This window comes from Heloderma suspectum, chromosome 2, assembly GCF_057233095.1.
Source record: "Heloderma suspectum isolate Gila_16-S chromosome 2, 16-S_ref, whole genome shotgun sequence".
Lineage (NCBI taxonomy): Eukaryota > Metazoa > Chordata > Lepidosauria > Squamata > Helodermatidae > Heloderma > Heloderma suspectum.
The window spans coordinates 366,700,857-366,720,772 of NC_139459.1; the positions used below are offsets into that span (position 1 = coordinate 366,700,857).

Sequence of the window (19,916 nt, forward strand, 5' to 3'; positions counted from 1 at the left end):
AGGGAGAGACGGACACCCAGAACCGAAAGCTGGCCCGACGCCCTGCGGCCGGGCTGGCACCGATCAACGTGGCGCTTTGCGGCGCGAGGCAAAGGCCTTCCCCGCACCGTTTCTGCGCGGGATGGGCGGGGCTGACCCTGCAGGTGAGCCGTGGAGAAAGCGCTACTCGTGAGCCGCTTGCTGCTGCCGCCGCGTTTATGAGCGCGGATCAAGGGGGGCCTCCGTCCAGGAGGGCGCGACGCGGTCCTGCACAAGGTACAGACGAGCCGAATGAACGCGGAATCGGGGAAGCTCGCGGGGTGCGTGCGTTCCTGCCCCTCTTTCGGAAGGGCCTTCAGCCGGGGGGGGGGGAGGAAGTCAGTGTTCGATGCGGGGGGGGGGGAGGTGATCTCCCGCAACACGTCTCTGCGGACACTCAGTGGTGCAGCCGGGTCAGTTCGGGCCCTGGAATTGCTGGCCTTGCAGGGCCCTCTTTCGCCAGCCTTGTGCATGACTTCACTTGTGAAATAATGACATTTCTCTCCTCCCCCACCCCCCCTTGACTCATTCCGTGCCTCAGAACTGCTTCTACATCCCTGATTTTGTTGTCGTTCAGTCGTGTCCGACTCTTCGTGACCCCATGGACCACAGCACGCCAGGCCTTCCTGTCCTGCGCTCTCTCCTGGAGCGTGCTCAAGTCCATATTCATTGCATCGGTGATGCTGTCTAGCCATCTCATCCTCTGCCGTCCCCTTCTCCTTTTGCCTTCGATCTTTCCCAGCATCAGGGTCTTTTCTGGGGAGTACATCCCTGATACCTTAGAGCAAAACAACAATGTAGTGGTTTGCAAACACGCTGTTTGCACACGCTGTTTGCAAACCCCGATGAAACAAACCCTCTGAGCACGTGCAGGTTCACGTTTTGAACTCTTTGATATTATAGCACCATCCTGACTGCAGGGGTAAAATGGAGTTTGCCGGTCCAGGTGCTGAGCTGTTTGCTGCGTCCTCCGCTACTAGCCGTTCTCCGGGTGGTCATTTGCCCTCCCCCCTGGCTGTGAGACCCTGGCCTTGGACCATTGCAGACACACCCTTTGCCTCTTCAGGAAGAATGGGCCCAGAAATAAAAGCAGGAATACGGGACTCAAAGCACACCCAACTCCTTGATCCTCCCGCCCCAGCTCCCTGCCCTGAAGAGAAGGCAGGCGAGTGGTGAGGGTTTCACTCCCCCCCCCTCATTTTTGCTCCTAGGCAGCTGATCACTGCTACCAATGGGCCTAACTGGACCTGAGGCTAAATATGTCAGTAGCTGCGGTATCTTTAAAAAAACAAATAAAGAAAAATAAACTGTTAATAGAGGGCATGGTTGGGCCATTTCCATTGGATCCCTGCATGCAGGAAGGAGATTTAAGAACTTAAGAAGGGCCATGCTGGATCAGACCAAGGGTCCGTCTAGTCCAGCATTTTGTTTTACACAGTGGCCAACCAGCTGCCCCAATGGGAAGCCCACAAGCAGGTGTGAGTGCAATGGCACCCTCCCACCCATGTTCCCCAGCAACTGGTGTACATAGCCTTACTGCTTCTGGTACTGAAGACAGCATAGCGCCATCAGGACTAGTAGCCATTGATACCCTTCTCCTCCAGGAATTTGTCTAGCCCCCTTTTAAAGCCATCCAAATTGGTGGCCATCACTGCGTCTCATGACAGCAAATTCCATAGTTCAGCTGTGCGCTGTGTGAAGAAGCCCTTCTTTTTATCTGTCTTGAATCTCCCACCAACTCACTTCAGGGGATGACCCCATTGGGCTGTAGTGTTTTGAGAGGGTGAGAAACAGGTCTCTAACCCCTTTGTCTTCCCACCCCGCCCTCTCCCACACTTCCGACTAAGATCACACACACGGATGGCTGCTCTCACTCCCTAAAATGGCGTCTGTCCATTGGCTCCTGCCACTTATCCCTCTGCCATGCCAGGGCCACTCTGGGCACCAAAGCAGCACAGTGGATCTGTGGGTGTGAGGGCGAGACTGAGTGGCGAGGGAGGGCCTGATTGTCGGGAGCGCCCTAGCTGCCTCTTGCAGTCTCCACCAATAGCCAACTCAGGACACAGACGACGAGGAATTCTTTCCGAGACTTTATTCCTTTATTACTTTATGACTCTTTCAGAATACTAGTCGCTAGTGCCAAAGCAAGGAACAGCACTGGGGAAAGACAGCAGAGTAGCCTAAGCTCCAGGTAAGGCAGTTGGTCCCCGTTTGAAGGGGAACCACGGGAAGACTCTGAACTTATGGGCTATGGAGAGATCCTCCCTCTTTCCCTTGGCTCCTCGGGACGCGACCATTGTTTGAGCGCCAAACGAGCGGAATGCCTCCTTTCGGCGCCCTCCATCTGTCGTCGCTCCCTGCGTCTGCGCTGAGCGTCCAGCAAGGCCCCCTCCGGCGCTCTCTCGCTGCCAGGGTCACTATCTCTCCCCAGAATGCTGGCAGGAGGAATCTCTGCCAGCTGCTGTGCTTGTGAGAGATGAGCGAGCTCCTCTCCCACGGATTGCTGTTCCACCTCAGAATCAGAACTGCTCTGGGGCTCTGTTGGCTCAGTTTCCACCCTGACACTGATCTAAAGACTTCCTCAGGCTCAAACTGCAGGGCACAGAGAGTTCTGTTGCGCTGCCCTCCACAGATGTATTAAAGGCACCAAGTAGCCTAGGGCTGGCTACATCTGTGGGCCGCTGGAGAGATCCTGCCTCGCTCTTTCGCTTCTGGGAGCAGGTAATGAGGACACTGTCACATTGACAGTGTTGTGCTTATATATACTGCTGTGTAACCGTTAAGACCAGCCTTTTGGTAGGAGGGCATTTCTCTCTCCCTGTAAAATATTTTTTTAATTATGTACTTACTGAATACAAGTTTCAATGATAGGTTATTTCATCTTGGATCCTGAAACTTATTAATGCAAGAATATAGCCTACTCCAGAATGCTGAAGGGGCAGGAAAGGGCATTCTCCCCCCCTCCACACACACACACACACACACACACACTCCCCATCTGAAGGCCTCGTTTCTTCATATTTGCTATTCAACTTGGACATTTGGCAAGTGTAAATAAGACGAGACTGACGGCTGTCGGATATATGTTCAAATGTAGCAAATGCAGTAAGATCTTCAGTCCATTGTGTGATAGGTCTTTATTCTTCCATGCCTGAAGTATAAGTCTCTTTGTTACTGGCTCTCAATATCCATTTTGGCTGTCTATCTGTTAATCCCCACATCACAGGGACGTATAATGTAAAAGTGCAGGCACATCAGCCATTCTCACAGATATTTCAAGAAGGAAATTTAGGCGAGAGGTGACTTCCAAGGAAGCCAAAAAGCCGCAACAGGACAGGCCCACACCAAATGCCTCAGCGAGTCATTCTTTTCACTGCATCACCAGCACTTGGCAGAGCTAACCAGCTTCTTCTTCACAAGCCTCTATGGTCTCCTATATACAGGAGGCATCCACCTGTGTTGTATCAGTCTCAATTTCAAATCTACAGAAACAGGACATCTGGAAGCCAGAGCAACTTTCCACTTCTTAATCTTTCCAGGCTTAGATGTCTGTAATGACCCAGCGCCAATCTAAACGGAAACGCTTTGTGAAGCCATTTGGGCAAAACCCTACCCACCCCACCTACACACACACATTTCTGAGGCGGGCAGGCTAGCAGGCAGCCGCTGCCGCCCGGAGACGGATCCGAACGAGCGGTAGTGCAAGGGGTGCTGGGAGCAGAGAGTGCTGAGCTGGCGAGGAGGGAGAGCAACTGGCACATGGTCTCTGATGTGTATTAACCGCCCAATCCACAGGCTCCCCCGCCCCCCACAGGCTCAATGAAGTGCTTCTGAGTACATGTTCATGAACATCATCCACCCAGGCATCCACCCTTTCTTACCTGCACAGCTTCCAATCAACTGGCGTCCACCCTTTCTCAGCTGCGCTGCTTCGTAGTTGCGCAGTTTCAAACCAGCAGGGTGGCTCCCCACCCCCACTCCCAAGCTCAGTGACTGTTGAAAGCCAGAGGCGGCGACTGAGCCCATGTTCACGACAGCGCAGTTTCGAAGCAGCAGGGCTGCTCCTGTACGCAGCAAAGCGGAACTGAAGGCAACAAGTTACTTCTGGGCAATGTTTTCCCCTCTGCTCTCCCCAAGCCCCTGCCCCACGCCACGTTCCCTTCCGCCAATCAGTGCTGCTACCACCAGCTTGCGCCGAAGCCAGCTGAGGTCACACAGACTCTGGAACAGCCCTGAAGCTGCTGTGACAGGAAAATCCGACACAGAACGAGTTTGAAAAAACACCAGATTTAGGGCAAGAAATGCCGGGCTAGCTATGGAGAGCAGCGTGCATCATCGGACACTATCGGTTTGTGGGTGGAGGAGACCCGGAGTAAAAGCCCCATGCAAAAGCCCCAATTAGTTCCTCCAACAATGCAAGAGGCACTGAAGCACTCGTCTCTGATGACCCAGATATAGACTCCAAATGCTGGGGTTTTAGTTGTGGTGGTGGTGGTGGTAGTTGTTCTTAAGCAAGTTCAGGACAGTGGGAGCGATGATGGGGGATACCTTGTAGTGGGGCTTTTCAACATGAAGCTTTAACCCGTATCTCTACTGAGGCTTCTGCTTCTAGAAGTGTTGTGGGATTAGGATCAGCTCCATTACACATTTTTCCTTGAAGTTTTTCTTTCTCTGGCTTTCTATATGTTACCTTATGCGGCCACTGGGTGGTGCTGTGGTATAACGGAATTGAACAATTACATGAGGTTTCTATGGCGCTATAGAGGCCATTCAGAAAAAATACCACACTTTCCTGGTTATGAAAAAAACCACGATAATGGTTGCAAAGCAAGGGAGAGGCCCTGGAAGATGACATCGTCATGTAAAGGACCTGAAAAGTCCTGTCAGTGAGCAATCACGAGCACACAATAAAAGCCTCGGGCAGAAAGGCTCTTAGAGACTTGCTCTCACTGGATGAAGTTTGAAATAGTCACTGCCCGCAGTTATTCTGCAACAGGCGTGTTTTCTTTCTCCAGCCCCCTCTCATATCTCTGTCCTCCCACAGCTGCCTCTTCTCACAGCAAAACCACAGGGATGCCATCCGCCATGGCCGCTGTCCCGCCATCCACAGAGGTGGAACAGGAAGCCACGTGCCCCGTCTGCATGGAGTATCTCAGAGACCCGGTGACTCTGGACTGTGGCCACAACTACTGTCGGGGCTGCATCACGGAGTACTGTGAGACATGGGAAGAACTGGGGGACTTGGCGTGTCCCGTGTGCAAAGCCCGGATCCAGAAAGGCAACTTCCGGCCCAACTGGCAGCTGGCAAATATAGTAGAAAAAATCAAACTCCTGCCGCTAAACCTAGAAAGAGAGAGCCTGTGTGCGAGACACGAGGAAAAGCTGCGCCTGTTCTGCAAAGAAGACGAAGAGCTGGTGTGCTGGAAGTGCAAGCGCTCCCCAGAACATGAATCGCACGCTGTGCTTCTGAAGGAAGAGGCTGCTCAGGAATACCAGGTAGGGAAGCGTCCGGGTCTCTGGTAATGGAGGCCTCCCAATGTGTGTGAAACATGCACTTTCCTTTTAATGGGGCTGGAAAGCAACTCCCACGGTTTGCTTGGCCAGTGTGTGAACACAACGCCAGATTAGATGGAGCCTTGCTCTGATCCAGCGTTTACTTTAGACTTCAAAAATCGGCTTTTGTTGTAATGAGCTTTTGTTTTTGCAATTGAGGAAACCTTTCCAGATAGATTCAGTTGCTGTGGAACCCCAGCAAAGAGTCTGGGACATGATCGAAGGTGAAGGCCAGGACTGCTGCATCTCACTGTCGCTCTGCGTCATGGGCGGGCAACTGTTTTGGATGGGGCCCAAATTACCCCCCACCCAGCCCTCCATGGGCCAGATGATACTATGGGGCATGGCCACCCCCACTGCTGTCATGTGGCCTAGCCACAGCCTGTGACATGATTATTCCCCACCACTGTGGCTGCTTCTCTCGTGCTGCATCCTCCCCGATGAACCAAGTGCGGTGCAGGAAAAGCTCTTAGCAGGTGGGAGGGCGAGAGGAGCACAAAACTGAATCCCCCTGTTATCTCCTATTATTGATTGGAGATAACAGGGATTCCCCTCTGTGCCCCCTCCCCAAGCCTCTGGTAGCCTCCAGGGAAATTGTGCAGGGGGAGGGAGGGGAATCCCCCTGTTATTTCTGATCAGTGACTGCAGGTAACAGAAGGATTTCTGCTCCCTTCCCTACCCCCAGCAGACTCCTGGAGGTGGGCCTCAAGCAAGGGGTGGGGTCTGCAGAGGGAGTCAATCTCCCCTCAGGCAGTATGGGGAAAATTCCTGGATCCATGGTCCCCCTGCTCTGCCCTACATATATTGATACTGCAATCCTGTGATCCACTTATGCCATATGCCAAGTAAGTCCCCTGTTCTGGCAGCTGTTGAAGATACATTGGTGTTGGATATGTATTTATTTTGTTTGTACTCTGCCTCTCCACCAAGAAAATGGAGATCAAGGTGGCTATGCTAGGTCAGGGGTCCCCAACCTTTTTGGACCCGTGGGCACATTTGGCGATTTGAGAAACTGCTGTGGGCACCACCACAAAATGGCTCCTATGGAGAATGTGGCTAGTCACAGAATGGCTGCTGTGGGGGCTGCTGTGAGGCTGGTCAAAAATGAGCTAAACAGCCAGTGGGGGTGGGGAGTGAAATAGTGAGGCTCCACGCTGGGAGGGAGGGGAAAATAGGAAGTTAGAGCAGAGAGAAAAGGTAGGGCTAGAAACTAGAAAGGGAGAGAAAGAGGACTGCCCTGGCATTTTCCAAGGATGTGTTAGTCTTGGTAGACTCTGGAAGAAGCCAGAGTAACATCCCAATACCAAATGAAGTGCGTGGAAATCCTACTGATTTTAGAGGAAATGTGATTCCTATGATCTGTTTAGGCTCAGAACGTCCATCATTCACCCAGATCTATGTTCTTTTTCTCTTATCAGTCTAACCCCACAAGCCAATGTGCCTCTAGACCCAGACAGAGCTCATCCCCAACCCTATCCGAGCTTCATAAAAGCATGAGATGGAGAGACAAATCTCGGGATCTGCCTTAGCAAGCTGAGAGATTTGACACAGGTGCTCTTGAGCCGGGACCTGAGGGATTCACAGCAGGCAGCTATTTCTGGGAAGCCACGGTGGGAAGTGAGGAAATGTGGGCTCTCACCTCGGGATCTCGGACGGAATCCCCCTGCTGCTGGGTGCTGCTGCCCGGGTGAGGCTTCACCAGAACCTCTCACAGCACGGCCTCCTGCTCTCCACAGCCACCAGCTCGAGACAGGTCTCCCTCCAGAAGAGTCTTTCAGACCAGCTTCCTCTTTCCCCAGCAATAAGCTCTGCTCCCTTCAGCTAACCAATAGCATCCCTTCCCTGTCTCCCACTCTCTCACTGTCACTAACAGCCTCCAAGGGAGCAGCCCTATAGCCCCTTGACAGCATCTGGGGGGCTGTAGGATATTCCAGATTCCTGGATCCCAGGTCAGAGACAGCATTCAGGTCCGGGAATCTGCGCCCCGCCCCCGCCCGCCGGTGAAGAAAGCACTGCTCCAGCTGCCTCTCCAAGGCTAGGAACTCCACCTTGGAGAGGGGGTAAAGGGGGTGTTCCAGCGGGCAGGAAGGGGACTGGAGAGGCCAGGATACGAGCTCTCTCGAGGCCTCTCCACCCTCCTTCCCGCCCCCTCTGCAACCCCCAGTTAAACCGGCAGAAAAGCTTGTCTCGCAAAAAACGCAGAGCGGAGGGCACATTGTGTGTCCTGCTCCCCATTCGAATGCTTGGAAGCTTCCGAGTTTGGAGACTCATGAGCATCGAGGGTGGAGCTATTAAGATTGCACCCTAACTGACCTGCCCCTGAACGTCTTGAATCTCCGGGCCAACAGTGTCCCTAGAATTGGGCTGTTCTACCTGGAAAGTGGCCGATAAAGGGGCAATAATTTGCTCTCAACCACTGACCTATAAGTCGCAAAACAGGAGATGTTCCACAGACTCCACCTCCTGGGGGGGTGTCTCCATGAGCGATTTACTCGGAGGTGGCTGTGTGTGGAGGCCATTAGGGATAGAGGACGTTGTGGCCATCCAGCAGCCACCCAGAGCTTATCAGGGAAAAATGGGATTTCCTGAGGCTGCTTCAAGTCCGATTCTTTTCCTGAAGTCGGGTTCTCCCCGGTGTAGTTGCTGTGTGCCCCAACCCCCACATTGGCCTCAGGTCTGCTAGCCCTGCCCAGGGGCTGCCTTTCACCCTGCCCCCGGTCAAGGGGTATTTCCTGTGTGTTTCCCATCCCTGCACAAACCCATTAGTGTCTCCTCAGAAGTAACTCCCATTGAGGCTTGTCCCCTGAATGCCCACATCATAATTTACATTGATCCCCCTCGCTTGAAATGGCACAGTTTAAAGCACAAATTCCCTGAATGCCGTAAAGCGCGATCTCGAGGCTCCGATTCTCCATTGTTTGATTTATTGCCTTAGGAAGTAACTACTCCACATCTTTGTTATACAGATCCAGTGCAGCATCGAGTTAGAAAAGGGGCTGGTTTCCCATCCATGTCCCCCGCCACCGGTCTTTCCCAGTGCAAGCATATGTGTGTCTACTCGGACGTAACTCCCATTGTGCTCAATGAGGCTTACTCCTGAAATGCAGGTGCATCTGGACTTTCAGGGGAAAGGAGAAAGTGGGGGGGGGAGCCTCTCTTCTTGGTTGAGCAGCCCCTGCCAGTCAGATGACTTTCACTCCAACCCCCAACCCCACCTGGAAGTATCTATCTATCTATCTATCTATCTATCTATCTATCTATCAAATTTATTAATCGCCCATCTGGCTGGTCACCCAGCCACTCTGGGCGATGTACAGCATATAATAAAACAGTTTAAAACAATAAAATTCTACAATAAAAACATTTTCTAAAATACCCCTGTTGTTGGTGTTCAGTCGTTCAGTTGTGTCCAACTCTTCGTGACCCCATGGACCATAGCACGCCAGGCCTTCCTGTCCTGCGTTCTCTCCTGGAGTGTGCTCAAGTCCATATTCATTGCATCAGTGATGCTATCTAGCCACCTTATCCTCTGCCGTCCCCTTCTCCTTTTGCCTCCAATCTTTCCCAGCATCAGGGTCTTTTCCAGGGAGTTTTCTCTTTGCATTAGGTGGCCAAAATATTTCAGCTTCAGCTTCAGTATCTGTCCTTCCAATGAGCACTCAGGGTTGATTCCCTTTAGGATTGACTGATCTGACTTCCTTGCAGTCCAGGGGACTCGTAAGAGTCTTCTCCAGCACCACAGTTTGAAAGCATCGATTCTTCAGCGCTCAGCCTTCCTTATAGTCCAGCTCTCACAGCCATATGTTGCTACAGGGAAAACCATAGCTTTGATTATACGAACCTTTGTCGGCAAAGTGATGTCTCTGCTTCTTACTATGCTGTCTAGATTTGCCATAGCTTTCCTCCCAAGGAGCAAGCGTCTTTGAATTTCATGGCTACAGTCACCGTCTGCGGTGATCTTGGAGCCCAAGAAAGTAAAATCTGTCACTGCTTCCATTTCTTCCCCTTCTATATGCCAGGAAGTGATGGGGCCAGATGCCATGATCTTCGTTTTTTTAATGTTGAGTTTCAAACCAGCTTTTGCACTCTCCTCTTTCACCCTCAACAAGAGGCTCTTGAGATCCTCTTCGCTTTCTGCCATTAGGGTGGTATCGTCTGCGTATCTGAGGTTGTTGATAATTCTCCCGGCAATCTTAATTCTGACCTGTGATTCATCCAACCCGGCATTTCTCATGATGTACTCTGCATATAAATTAAATAAGCAGGGCAACAATATGCAGCCTTGTCGTACTCCTTTCCCAATTTTGAACCAATCGGTTGTTCCATGTCTGGTTCTTACTGTTGCTTCTTGACCCTCGTACAGGTTTCTCAGGAGACAGGTAAGGTGGTCTGGTACTCCCATCTCTTTAAGAATTTGCCACAGTTTGTTGTGATCCACACAATCAAAGGTTTTAGCGTAGTCAATGAAGCAGAAGTAGATGTTTTTCTGGAATTCTCTTGCTTTCTCCATGATCCAGCGAATGTTGGCGATTTGATCTCTAGTTCCTCTGCCTCTTCGAAACCCAGCTTGTACTTCCGGTAGTTCTCGGTTTACATACTGCTGAAGCGTAGCTTGTAGGATTTTGAGCATCACCTTGCTGGCATGTGAAATGAGCGCAACTGTACGGTAGTTTGAACACTCTTTGGCGTTGCCCTTCTTTGGAATTGGAAAGTAAACTGACCTTTTCCAGTCTTGTGGCCATTGTTGAGTGTTCCAAATTTGTTGGCATATTGAGTGCAGCACTTTAACAGCATCATCTTTTAGGATCTTAAATAGCTCAGCTGGAATACTGTCATCTCTGCTAGCTTTGTTGTTAGTAATGCTTCCTAAGGCCCACTTGACTTCACTCTCTAGGATGTCCGGCTCAAGTTCAGTGACCGCACTACCATGGCTATCAGGGACATTCAGATCTTTCCTATATAGTTCTTCTGTGTATTCTTTCCACCTCTTCTTAATTTCATCTTCTTCTGTTAGGTCCCTGCCTTCTTTGTCCTTTATCATGTCTGCACAAAACGTTCCCTTGAGATCTCCAATTGTCTTGAAGAGATCTCTAGTCTTTCCCATTCTGTTGTTTTCCTCGATTTCTTTGCATTGTTCATTTAAGAAGGCCTTCTTGTCTCTCCTTGCTATTCTCTGGAACTCTGCATTCAGTTGGGTATATCTTCCCCTTTCTCCCTTGCTTTTCGCTTCGCTTCTTTCCTCAGCTACTTGTAAAGCCTCATTAGACAGCCACTTTGCTTTCTTGCATTTCTTTTTCTTTGGGATGGATTGAGTTGCTGCCTCCTGAACAATGTTACGGATCTCCGTCCATAGTTCCTCAGGCACTCTGTCTATCAGGTCTAATCCCTGAAATCTATTCCTCACCTCCACTGTATATTCATAAGGGATATGATTTAGGTCATACCTGAATGGTTTAGTGGTTTTCCCTACGTTCTTCAATTTAAGCCGAAGGTTTGCAAGAAGCAGCTCATGATCTGAGCCACAGTCAGCTCCAGGTCTTGTTTTTACTGATTGTATGGAGCTTCTCCATCTTTGACTGCAAAGTACATAATCAATCTGATTTCAGTATTGACCATCTGGTGATGTCCATGTGTAGAGTCACCTCTTGTGCTGTTGGAAAAGAGTGTTTGCTATGATCAGCATGTTCTCTTGGCAAAACTCTATTAGCCTTTGTCCTGTTTCATTTTGTACACCAGGGCCATGCTTGCCTGTTATCCCGGTTATTTCTTGATTTCCTACGCTGAAGAGGACATCTTTTTTTCGTGTTAGTTCTAGAAGGTGTTGTAGGTCTTCATAGAACCGATCAACCTCAGCTTCTTCGGCCTCAGTGGTTGGGGCATACACTTGAATTACTGTGATGTTGAATGGTTTGCCTTGGATTCGTACTGAGATCATTCATCATTCTATCATTTTTGAGATTGTACCCCAGTACTGCTTTTCCCACCCTTTTGTTGATGATGAGTGCTATTCCATTTCTTCTAAGGGATTCTTGCCCACAGTAGTAGATATAATGGTCACCTGAATTAAATTCGCCCATGCTTATCCATTTTAGTTTGCTGATTCCCAAGATGTCGATGTTCAATCTTGCCATCTCATGTTTGACCACCTCCAGCTTACCTTGATTCATTGACCTTACAGTCCAAGTTCCTAAACAATATTGTTCTTTACAGCATCGGACTTTCTTTTCACCACCAGACACATCCACAGCTGAGTGTCCTTTCGGGTTTGGCCCAGCCGCTTCACTCTTTCTGGCGCTACTTGGAAATTCCCTCTGCTCTTCCCCAGTAGTATATTGGACACCTTCCGACCTGAGGGGCTCATCTTCCAGCGTCATCTCTTTTAGCCTTGTGATACGTTCCATGGGGTTTTCTTGGCAAGAATACAGGAGTGGGTTGCCATTTCCTTCTCCAGTGGACCACATTTTGTCAGAACTCTCTGCCATGACCTGTCCGTCTTGGGTGGCCCTGCACGGCATAGCTTATGGCTTCACAGAAAGCCCCTTCACCACAACAAGGCAGTGATCCACGTTTTTAATGCACGGTGGAAGCTCATTAAAGAGGGGGCATGGTGGAGTTCCCTTTGGAGGGAGTTCATCGGAGTGGGGGCCACCACAGAAAAGGCCCTCTCCCTCGTCCCCACCAGTCTAGCTCTCCTGGCTGATGGGACAGAGAGAAGGCCATCCGAGGCTGATCTTGTTAAGCGGTCTGTCTAGTGTTGCTGGAGGTGCTCCTTAAGATAGGCTGGGCCGGAACCATATAGGGTTTTAAAGGTCAAAACCAACACCTTGAATTTGGCCCGGAAAACAACTAGTAACCAGTGCAACTCCTTCAGCACTGGAGTGATGTGATCTCGCAGGCGGCTGCCTTTAATCAGGCGAGCCGCCGCGTTCTGTACCAGCTGCAGCTTCCGAACCGTCTTCATTTATGTATGTTCTGTGAAGTGATTTTTACTGGTGTGGAGCACTCTCTCGTGGAGCCCTGCATGGACCAAAGCACAGCAAAGCTGATTCCTTTTTAAAAATCCAGTACTCCTCCATTCGCTTCTCCTTCCATTGGTATGGAAACACCCCTGGTTATTACATGGACAGACCTACAGTGAATGAAAAGAAAATGAGAATGAATGTTTTTTTCTCTCTTTCTCCTTCCTCTTCCTCAGCATTTTTGAAGAAATATTAACAAACATTGCCAGTTATAGGTCCCATCAGCATTTTTTTAAAAGGAAAAAAATCACAAGAACAGCCAGGAACAGCCCCATAAGCATATTTAAAAATCACCAAGTAGAACTTTCATACACAGTTCTTTTAACTGAAAATTGCCAGCCACAGCTCCTCTGAACAGTTTTTGTTATAAAATTTAGAAAAAAAGCCAGGCACAGCCTCTGTAAGTTTTTCTTTGATCCACACCCCATATGCAGTTACATTGTTTTGTTAAAAAAAATAATCTCCAGCCGCAGCCCCCATAAACAGCTTTAAAATTAAATAGGATGGCCAGGTACAGCCCTCCAAAACACTTTTTTCACCAAACTAAATTACCTAATTTCGGTCTGGTTGATCCGATGATCCGGGAAGCCTCTGCAACACTAGGATCGGGGGGGGGGGGGGAAGGCGCTTCCTTCCCCGCCCGGTTCGTGTCTCTCCACAGAGACCCGAGGTCTAGGGGTGTGTGTGTGAGAATTTCTACCATATCTGGTATGCAGGCAGGGCGATGTCCCCTGCTGCCTGCCTGATGCCTTCCTCCACATACATTTTCAGAGGTAAACCTTATTTTCTCCTTCTTCCTTGGTTTATTTACTTCCTGCTTGTCCATCGACTGCCTGTTCTGTGTGAGTGGGGTGTCCCTGAGTGGGAGCGGGGATTCCCTGACGACAGCTGTACCTACATCTCACTGTTTGCCCACCCGGGTGAGAGACAGGGGATCGGGGCTTCATGTCCAAGAGTGGCTTCTCCTGCCCAAGGTGGGAGCCTGCGGTCTTTAGGAGCGGGGCCTCCCCTGGGCGAGAGCCAGGGCGAGAACTGCTTGCCACACGCCAGGTGTGAGACGGACTGAGCATGAACTAATGGAAGTAGGCTGAATGGCTAGGAAATAAGCACTCTACTCATTCTTTATATTGCTGTCAGGGTGGACACTGAGCCCATAGAATCCCAGAGTAATTCTGATTCTGAGGAAGAGCAGTCGCTCCTGGGAGAGGAGTGCGCTCCTCTTTCCCAGGGCCAAAAGCTGACGGAGGTTCCTCCCACCGGCATTCCTAGCTTAGATAGCAGTCCTGGGAGTGACAGAGCGTGGGAAGCAGACTTGGTGGATGCACGACGCCGACGCAGAGAGCGGCGCCAAATGGAGGGCGCAGAAAGGAGGCGTAGTGCCCAGTTGGCGCGCAAACAACGAGGGTGTTGGGATGCCATAGTAGAATGGGCCACAGACGTTTGTGCACTGTTCCCCCTCTGCCCCTTTCCTCTAGCTCTCCTGTTCCTGGTGGCTCATCCACCGAGCCCTCCTGTCAGCAATGCCAGCTCGGTCCGCAATAAGACCGCACTGATTCATGATTTGATCGTGGAGGAGAAGGCCGACCTGGCGTGTATTGCTGAGACTTGGGTGGGTGAGCTAGGTGACCAGACCAGACTCAGCTCTGCCCACCCGGGTCCTCAGTGCAGCACCAACATAGGTTGGAGGGCGGGGGGGGTGTTGCTAGAACCTCCAGCTCCATCACCAGGAGACCCCTCCCCCTTGGAGCGGGCCTTGAGGGGCTGCACCTGCTGTTGGGCCACAGAGACAGATTGGGGATGCTGCTGGTGTACCGGCCCCCCTGCTGCCCAGCAGCCTCCCTGACCGGGCTGGCAGAGGCGGCCTCGAGCGTGTTGCTGGGGGAACCCCGGATGGTGGTTCTGGGTGACTTCAACTTCCATGCTGAGACGGTCTCTGGAGTTCCAGCTCGGGACTTCCTGGCTTCCATGACAACCATGGGACTGTCTCAGTTTGTCATCAGCCCAACACATGAAGCAGGGAACACCCTTGATGTGGTTGTTGTTCCATGTTGTGAGCTGGGTGGTCTGAAGATTGGGGGGGCCCAAGTAACCCCATTGTCATGGCCAGGCCATTTCCTGGCGAGATTCGGACTCACGGTGCTACTCCCTCCCGTGGGGGTGGGGGGCCCATTCGGACGGCCTGTCCCAGGAGACTGATGGAATCCAATGGATTTCTGAATGCTCTTGGGGATTTTCTGGTGGAGAGAGCTGGTGATCCAGCCGAGGCCTTAGCCTCACAGTGGAACAGTGAGATGCGGAAGGCCATCGACTTGACTGCACCTGAGTGCCTCTCCGGCGCTGTACAGCCCGCTCAGCCCCTTGGTATACTGGGGAGCTGCGGTCAATGAAACAGGCTGGAAGTGTTGTTAACACCGTCCTCAGGAAATGGGGCCCTGGCCCTGTTGAGGACCTGCTGTGACCTTCTTGCATCGCACTTTGAGGACAAAATCTCCATCTCCACAGCGAACTTGATGGGTGGGTCCAGGGAGTGATAAATGCTTTGAGAGAGGGACAGGGGGAGTACAACCCTGTTAATCCTGCTCAACCTCTCATCGGCTTTTGATACCATTGACCATGGTATCCTCCTGGATTGACTCTGTGAGATGGGTAACAGAGGCACTGTTTTACAGTGGTTCCAGTCCTACCTATGGGACTGATTTCAAAGAGTAACATTGGGTGACAACTCCTTGGCCTCTTGGCAATGGAGCTATGGGGTGCCGCAGGGTACCATCTTGTCCCCAGTGTTGTTTAACATCGATATGAAGCTGATGACAAGCAGCTCTACCTCCCTGTGACATCTGTGCAAGTCCTGGATCGGTGCCTAGACTCAGTAACGGGCTGGATGAAGGCCAGTAAACTGGAGCTGAATCCTGGCAAGACGGAAGCCCTGTGGGCGAGTGGCTCCCGGGTCTGGGAGAGAGGCTCATTGCTTGTCCTGGATGGGGCTGCGTTCCCTCTGAAAGATCAGGTCCGTAGTCGGGGGGTCCTCCTAGATCCATCATTGTCACCAGAAGCCCAAGTAGCAGCTTGGAGTGCCTTTTACCGGCTTCGGCCAGTCCTGGACAGGGATAGCCTGGCCACGGTGGTGCAGGCATGAGTAACCTCAAGATTGGACTACTGCAATGCGCTCTAGGTGGAGCTGACCTTGAGGCTCGTCTGGAAGCTGGAGCTAGTGAAGAACGCAGCAGCTCGGCTCTTGTCGGGAGCTGCCCCTTTTCAGCGTGTAACTCCTCTGCTGAGGGAACTGCACTGGCTGCCTATTCGCTACTGGGCCAGGTTTAAGGTTCTAGTACTAGTGTACAAAGTCCTAAACAACTTGGGACCAGGATACCTGAGAGAGTGCCTCCTCCCTTACCAACCTGCCCAGTCTCTGAGGTCATCAGAGGGCATGTCCCTGGTGGTTCTACATGAACCCATGGCCTGGCTGGAGTCCACCAGGAAAAGAGCCTTCAGCGTGGTGGCCCCCTTCCTGTGGAACTCCCTGCCTTTGGAATTCAGGCAGGCACCAACATTATGTTATTTTTGGTGCCCCCTGAAGACATTGTTATTTCGTGAGGCCTTCCTTGAGTGACCAGCCACGGTTTTTTAAAGTTTGGAAACTGTTTCTTTTAAAATGTTTTAATTGTTTTAATACTGTGTTTTATTCTTTTATTTGTTGTTCACCGCTCCAAAAACTTTGATGTGGAGAGGTATATAAATATTGTAAATAAATAAATAAACACCCTTGCTTTTTTACCTCAATGGGAAGGCCTTGGACTCTGTGACAGGGGAAAAATATGTTTGCCTGCTCTAATGTAAAACTCTCAAAAGTGGTTAAACTGAAGCAGGATCTGGATCCCTGGTGATGGTGTGGCAACCCCCCCCCCCCCACACACACGTAATCTAAGTGAGTGTGAAACTTGAGTCTCCAACTGGGTACCTATTTGACCGGTACAGGGGGAAAAGAGGGCAATTGGGAGATTCCCCCCCCCTTACTACAAGTGGATGTAGTAAGTTATTTGTAGGCTATAATGGGGTGAAGAAGGCACTTGAGACCCCCCTTTCCCCCCAGGTGCAAATATGGATGGCAGGGAAGAAGTGTATTGTTCAAGTCCTCTTTCTCTCTCTCTAAACAAAACCGGAACTTTTTTCTGTCTTCAGGATCTGATCTGTCGCCGCCTGGAGATTCTGAGGAAAGAGAGAGAAAGGATTCTACTCTATAAAGCAGACACAGAAAGGGGAAATGAAGACCTGCTGGTAAGTATCAATATCACTAGGAAGGGAACAAGTGCTTCAACCAACATGTGCCAAATGCAGAGGAATCCGAGGCCCCAAGGCAGCCTGGCTTTGGAGAACAGCCATACTTGGGATGGCCAAAGCTGCCATGACAACTGTTAATGACAGGCCATGCTGAGAGGGGGCCCTTGTACAACGTCAGGAAAGTCTTTCTCTATTGAATGTTGATTTAGTATCTGTGGAAACTTCCAAGTATCTTTCCTATGAAATTCCTTTACACCTCTTGATGCTGTAAAGAGGGGCCCTATTTCTGACCCTGGCTCTCCTTTCTCCACTTTCCATCCCTTTCTTGCAGAATCAAACAAATGTAGAGAGGCAAAAGATGAAGGCTGAGTTTAGACAACTACGCCAGTTTTTGGAAGAAGAAGAGAAGCGCCTGCTGACACAGTTGGAAGAGGTGGAGAAGGAGATCGCACAACAAAAGGACAAGCACCTGGCCAAACTCTCGGGGGAGCTCTCCTCTCTTGACAGAATCATCCGGGAGATGGAGGAGAAGTGCCAGCAACAGGCGACTGAACTCCTGCAGGTGAGATGGTGGCAGGAACGGCCCAGCATCCTCTCCAAGGGGAAAGCAGACTTCAAAGCCCTCGTGCCTCCTTTGTCTACAGAAGGGAGGGACCCAAGGCAGGCACTGCAGGCCCCCTAGACAGGTGGCAACTGTGAGGTGGTGCCTTTAAGAGAATTCTTGCCATGGAAAGGTGGGGAAATTGACAGCAACGTTATCTTGCCTAATGGTGTTGCAAGTAGGGAACACAAGGTTAGGCAGCCAAACATTAACCTCTTTATTCATGCATGTGCGGCCCCCAAGGTGATGGACTAAAAGTGTGATTAAGTTAGTACGGGCTGTAGCTGCTGAAGGGTTCTGTGTGGAGGGCGCTGTGTGGAAGCATCACCAGTTGAACATTCGAGGGCCAGAGGGCATCTCCATAGAATGGTGTGGGGCAGGCACTGACCTCCCTCTTCTTTCTCCCTTTTTCCCTCCAGGACGTGAGAAGCACCTTGCAGAGGTACGTGGATCCCACTCCTTTCCATGAAGCTGGGAAGGGTCTGGATGGCATGGGAAGGACAGGCTCCCGGGCAGAGAACGGAGGTCTGCAACACGTCACACATAAAAACAGGGACCTGCTTTTCAATTTGTAGCACTCCTGTTCTTTCTCCTCTCCATCACACATGCTGGAAGGCCCTTCCCTGCCTGCAAAACATACATCCCATCCCAAATGCATGCATCCAAAAACCCCACAGGTCAAACATCCCACCAAAACACCAATACAGGGAAAACTCACATGCCCCCGCCCCCCAAGACAGGCAAAACCCAACCCATTCACCCTACCCCTAACTATGCCCAAAAAAAACACCCCATCTGCCCTCTCACCTCCAGCCACACCCACTTCTGTAGCTGCTGAAGGGTTCTGTGGGGGCAATTGTGGCCTCACCTCACCTCCCCGCCCACACACACACAAAGGTTTCCCACCACTGCTGTAAGCTTTCTGCAGTTTTCATTTTCATTTATTTATTTATTTATTTTTATTTACAATATTTATATAACACTCCATATCAAAAGATCTTGGAGCGATGAACAGTGATTATAAAAGAATAAAACACTATGTTAAAACAATTAAAACATTTAAAAGAAAAAAGTTCTGATACGTTCTAATAAACTGCAGCTGGTCACTCAAGAAAGTAGCTGGTCACTCAATTTCATAGAATCATAGAATAGTAGTGGTGGAAGGGGCCTGCAAGACCATCGAGTCCAACCCCCTGCTCAATGCAGGAATCCAAGTCAGAGCATCCCTGACAGATGGCTGTCCAGCCTCGTCTTGACTGCCTCCAGTGTGGGAGAGCCCACCACCTCCCTAGGGAATTGGCTCCATTGCCGTATTGCTCTAACAGTCAGGAAGTTTCTCCTGATGTTCAGCCGGAATCTGACTTCCTGTAACTTGAGCCCATTATTTCATGTCCTGCACTCTGGGATGATCGAGAAGAGATCCTGGCCTTCCTCTCTGTGACAACCCTTCAGGTCCTTGAAGAGCGCTATCCTATCTCCCCTCAGTCTTCTCTTCGCCAGACTAAACATGCCCAGTTCTTTCAGTCTCTCTTCATAGGGCTTTGTTTCCAGTCCCCTGATCATCTTTGTTGCCCTCCTCTGAACCCTCTCCAGTTTGTCTGCATCCTTCTTCAAGTGCGGTGCCCAGAACTGCACACGGTACTGCAGATGGGGCCTAACCAGTGCTGAGTAGAGGGGAACTAGTACTTATTTATTTTATTTATTTTATTTATGTATTTATTACATTTGTTAAATTTGGTCACCCAGCCACTCTGGGTGATGTACAACTACAAAACAGTTAAAACAATAAAATTCTACATTAAAAACATCATAAAAAATACCCTAACCCACCCCAAATGCCTGCCCGGGATTTGGAAGCTATGCTTCTATTAATGCAGCCCAAAAGAGCATTTGCCTTTTTTGCAGCCACATCACGTTGTTGGCTCATATTCAGCTTGTGATCGACAACAATTCCAAGATCCTTCTCGCTTGTAGTGTGGTTGAGCCACGTATCCCCCATCTTGTAACTCTGCCTTTGGTTTCTTTTTCCTAGGTGCAGAACTTGGCATTTATCCCTATTAAATGTCATTCTGTTGTTTTCTGCCCAGCGCTCCAATCTATCAAGATCACGTTGAATTTTGTTTCTGTCTTCCAAGGTATTAGCTATCCAGCCCAATTTTGAGTCATATGCAAATTGGATCAGCATTCCCTGCACCTCGTCCTCCATGTCATTAATACAAATGTTGAAGAGCACTGGGCCCAGGACTGAGCCCTGCGGTATCCCGCTCGTTACCTCTCCCCAGTTTGAGAAGATCCCATTGCTAAGCACTGGAAATATTAGACTGGTTACCTTTGTTTTTAAGAACATAAGAAGGGCCATGCTGGATCAGACCAAGGGTCCCTCTAGTCCAGCATTCTGTTCACACAGTGGCCGACCAGCTATCAACAGGAAACCCACAAGCCGGGCA

The 19,916-nt window shown here is 50.4% G+C and overlaps 1 protein-coding gene across 4 annotated transcripts in view; it reads left to right on the forward strand.

The window, feature by feature from the left end:
* LOC146355909 (E3 ubiquitin-protein ligase TRIM7-like) overlaps window positions 1–19,916 on the forward strand; it is a 31,294-nt gene continuing 11,378 nt past the window's right edge. Inside the window, exons 1-5 of one of the 4 annotated variants that reach the window (XM_084830961.1) lie at window positions 1–255; window positions 5,063–5,514; window positions 16,770–16,865; window positions 17,200–17,430; window positions 17,889–17,911. In XM_084830961.1, the coding sequence (XP_084687087.1) occupies window positions 198–255; window positions 5,063–5,514; window positions 16,770–16,865; window positions 17,200–17,430; window positions 17,889–17,911 (860 nt within the window). In that variant the 5' untranslated portion in view covers window positions 1–197. Of the gene's footprint in view, window positions 256–5,062; window positions 5,515–16,769; window positions 16,866–17,199; window positions 17,431–17,888; window positions 17,912–19,501; window positions 19,605–19,916 lie in introns of those variants that run through there. The other 3 variants (XM_084830962.1, XM_084830963.1, XM_084830964.1) reach the window with 3 other exon arrangements.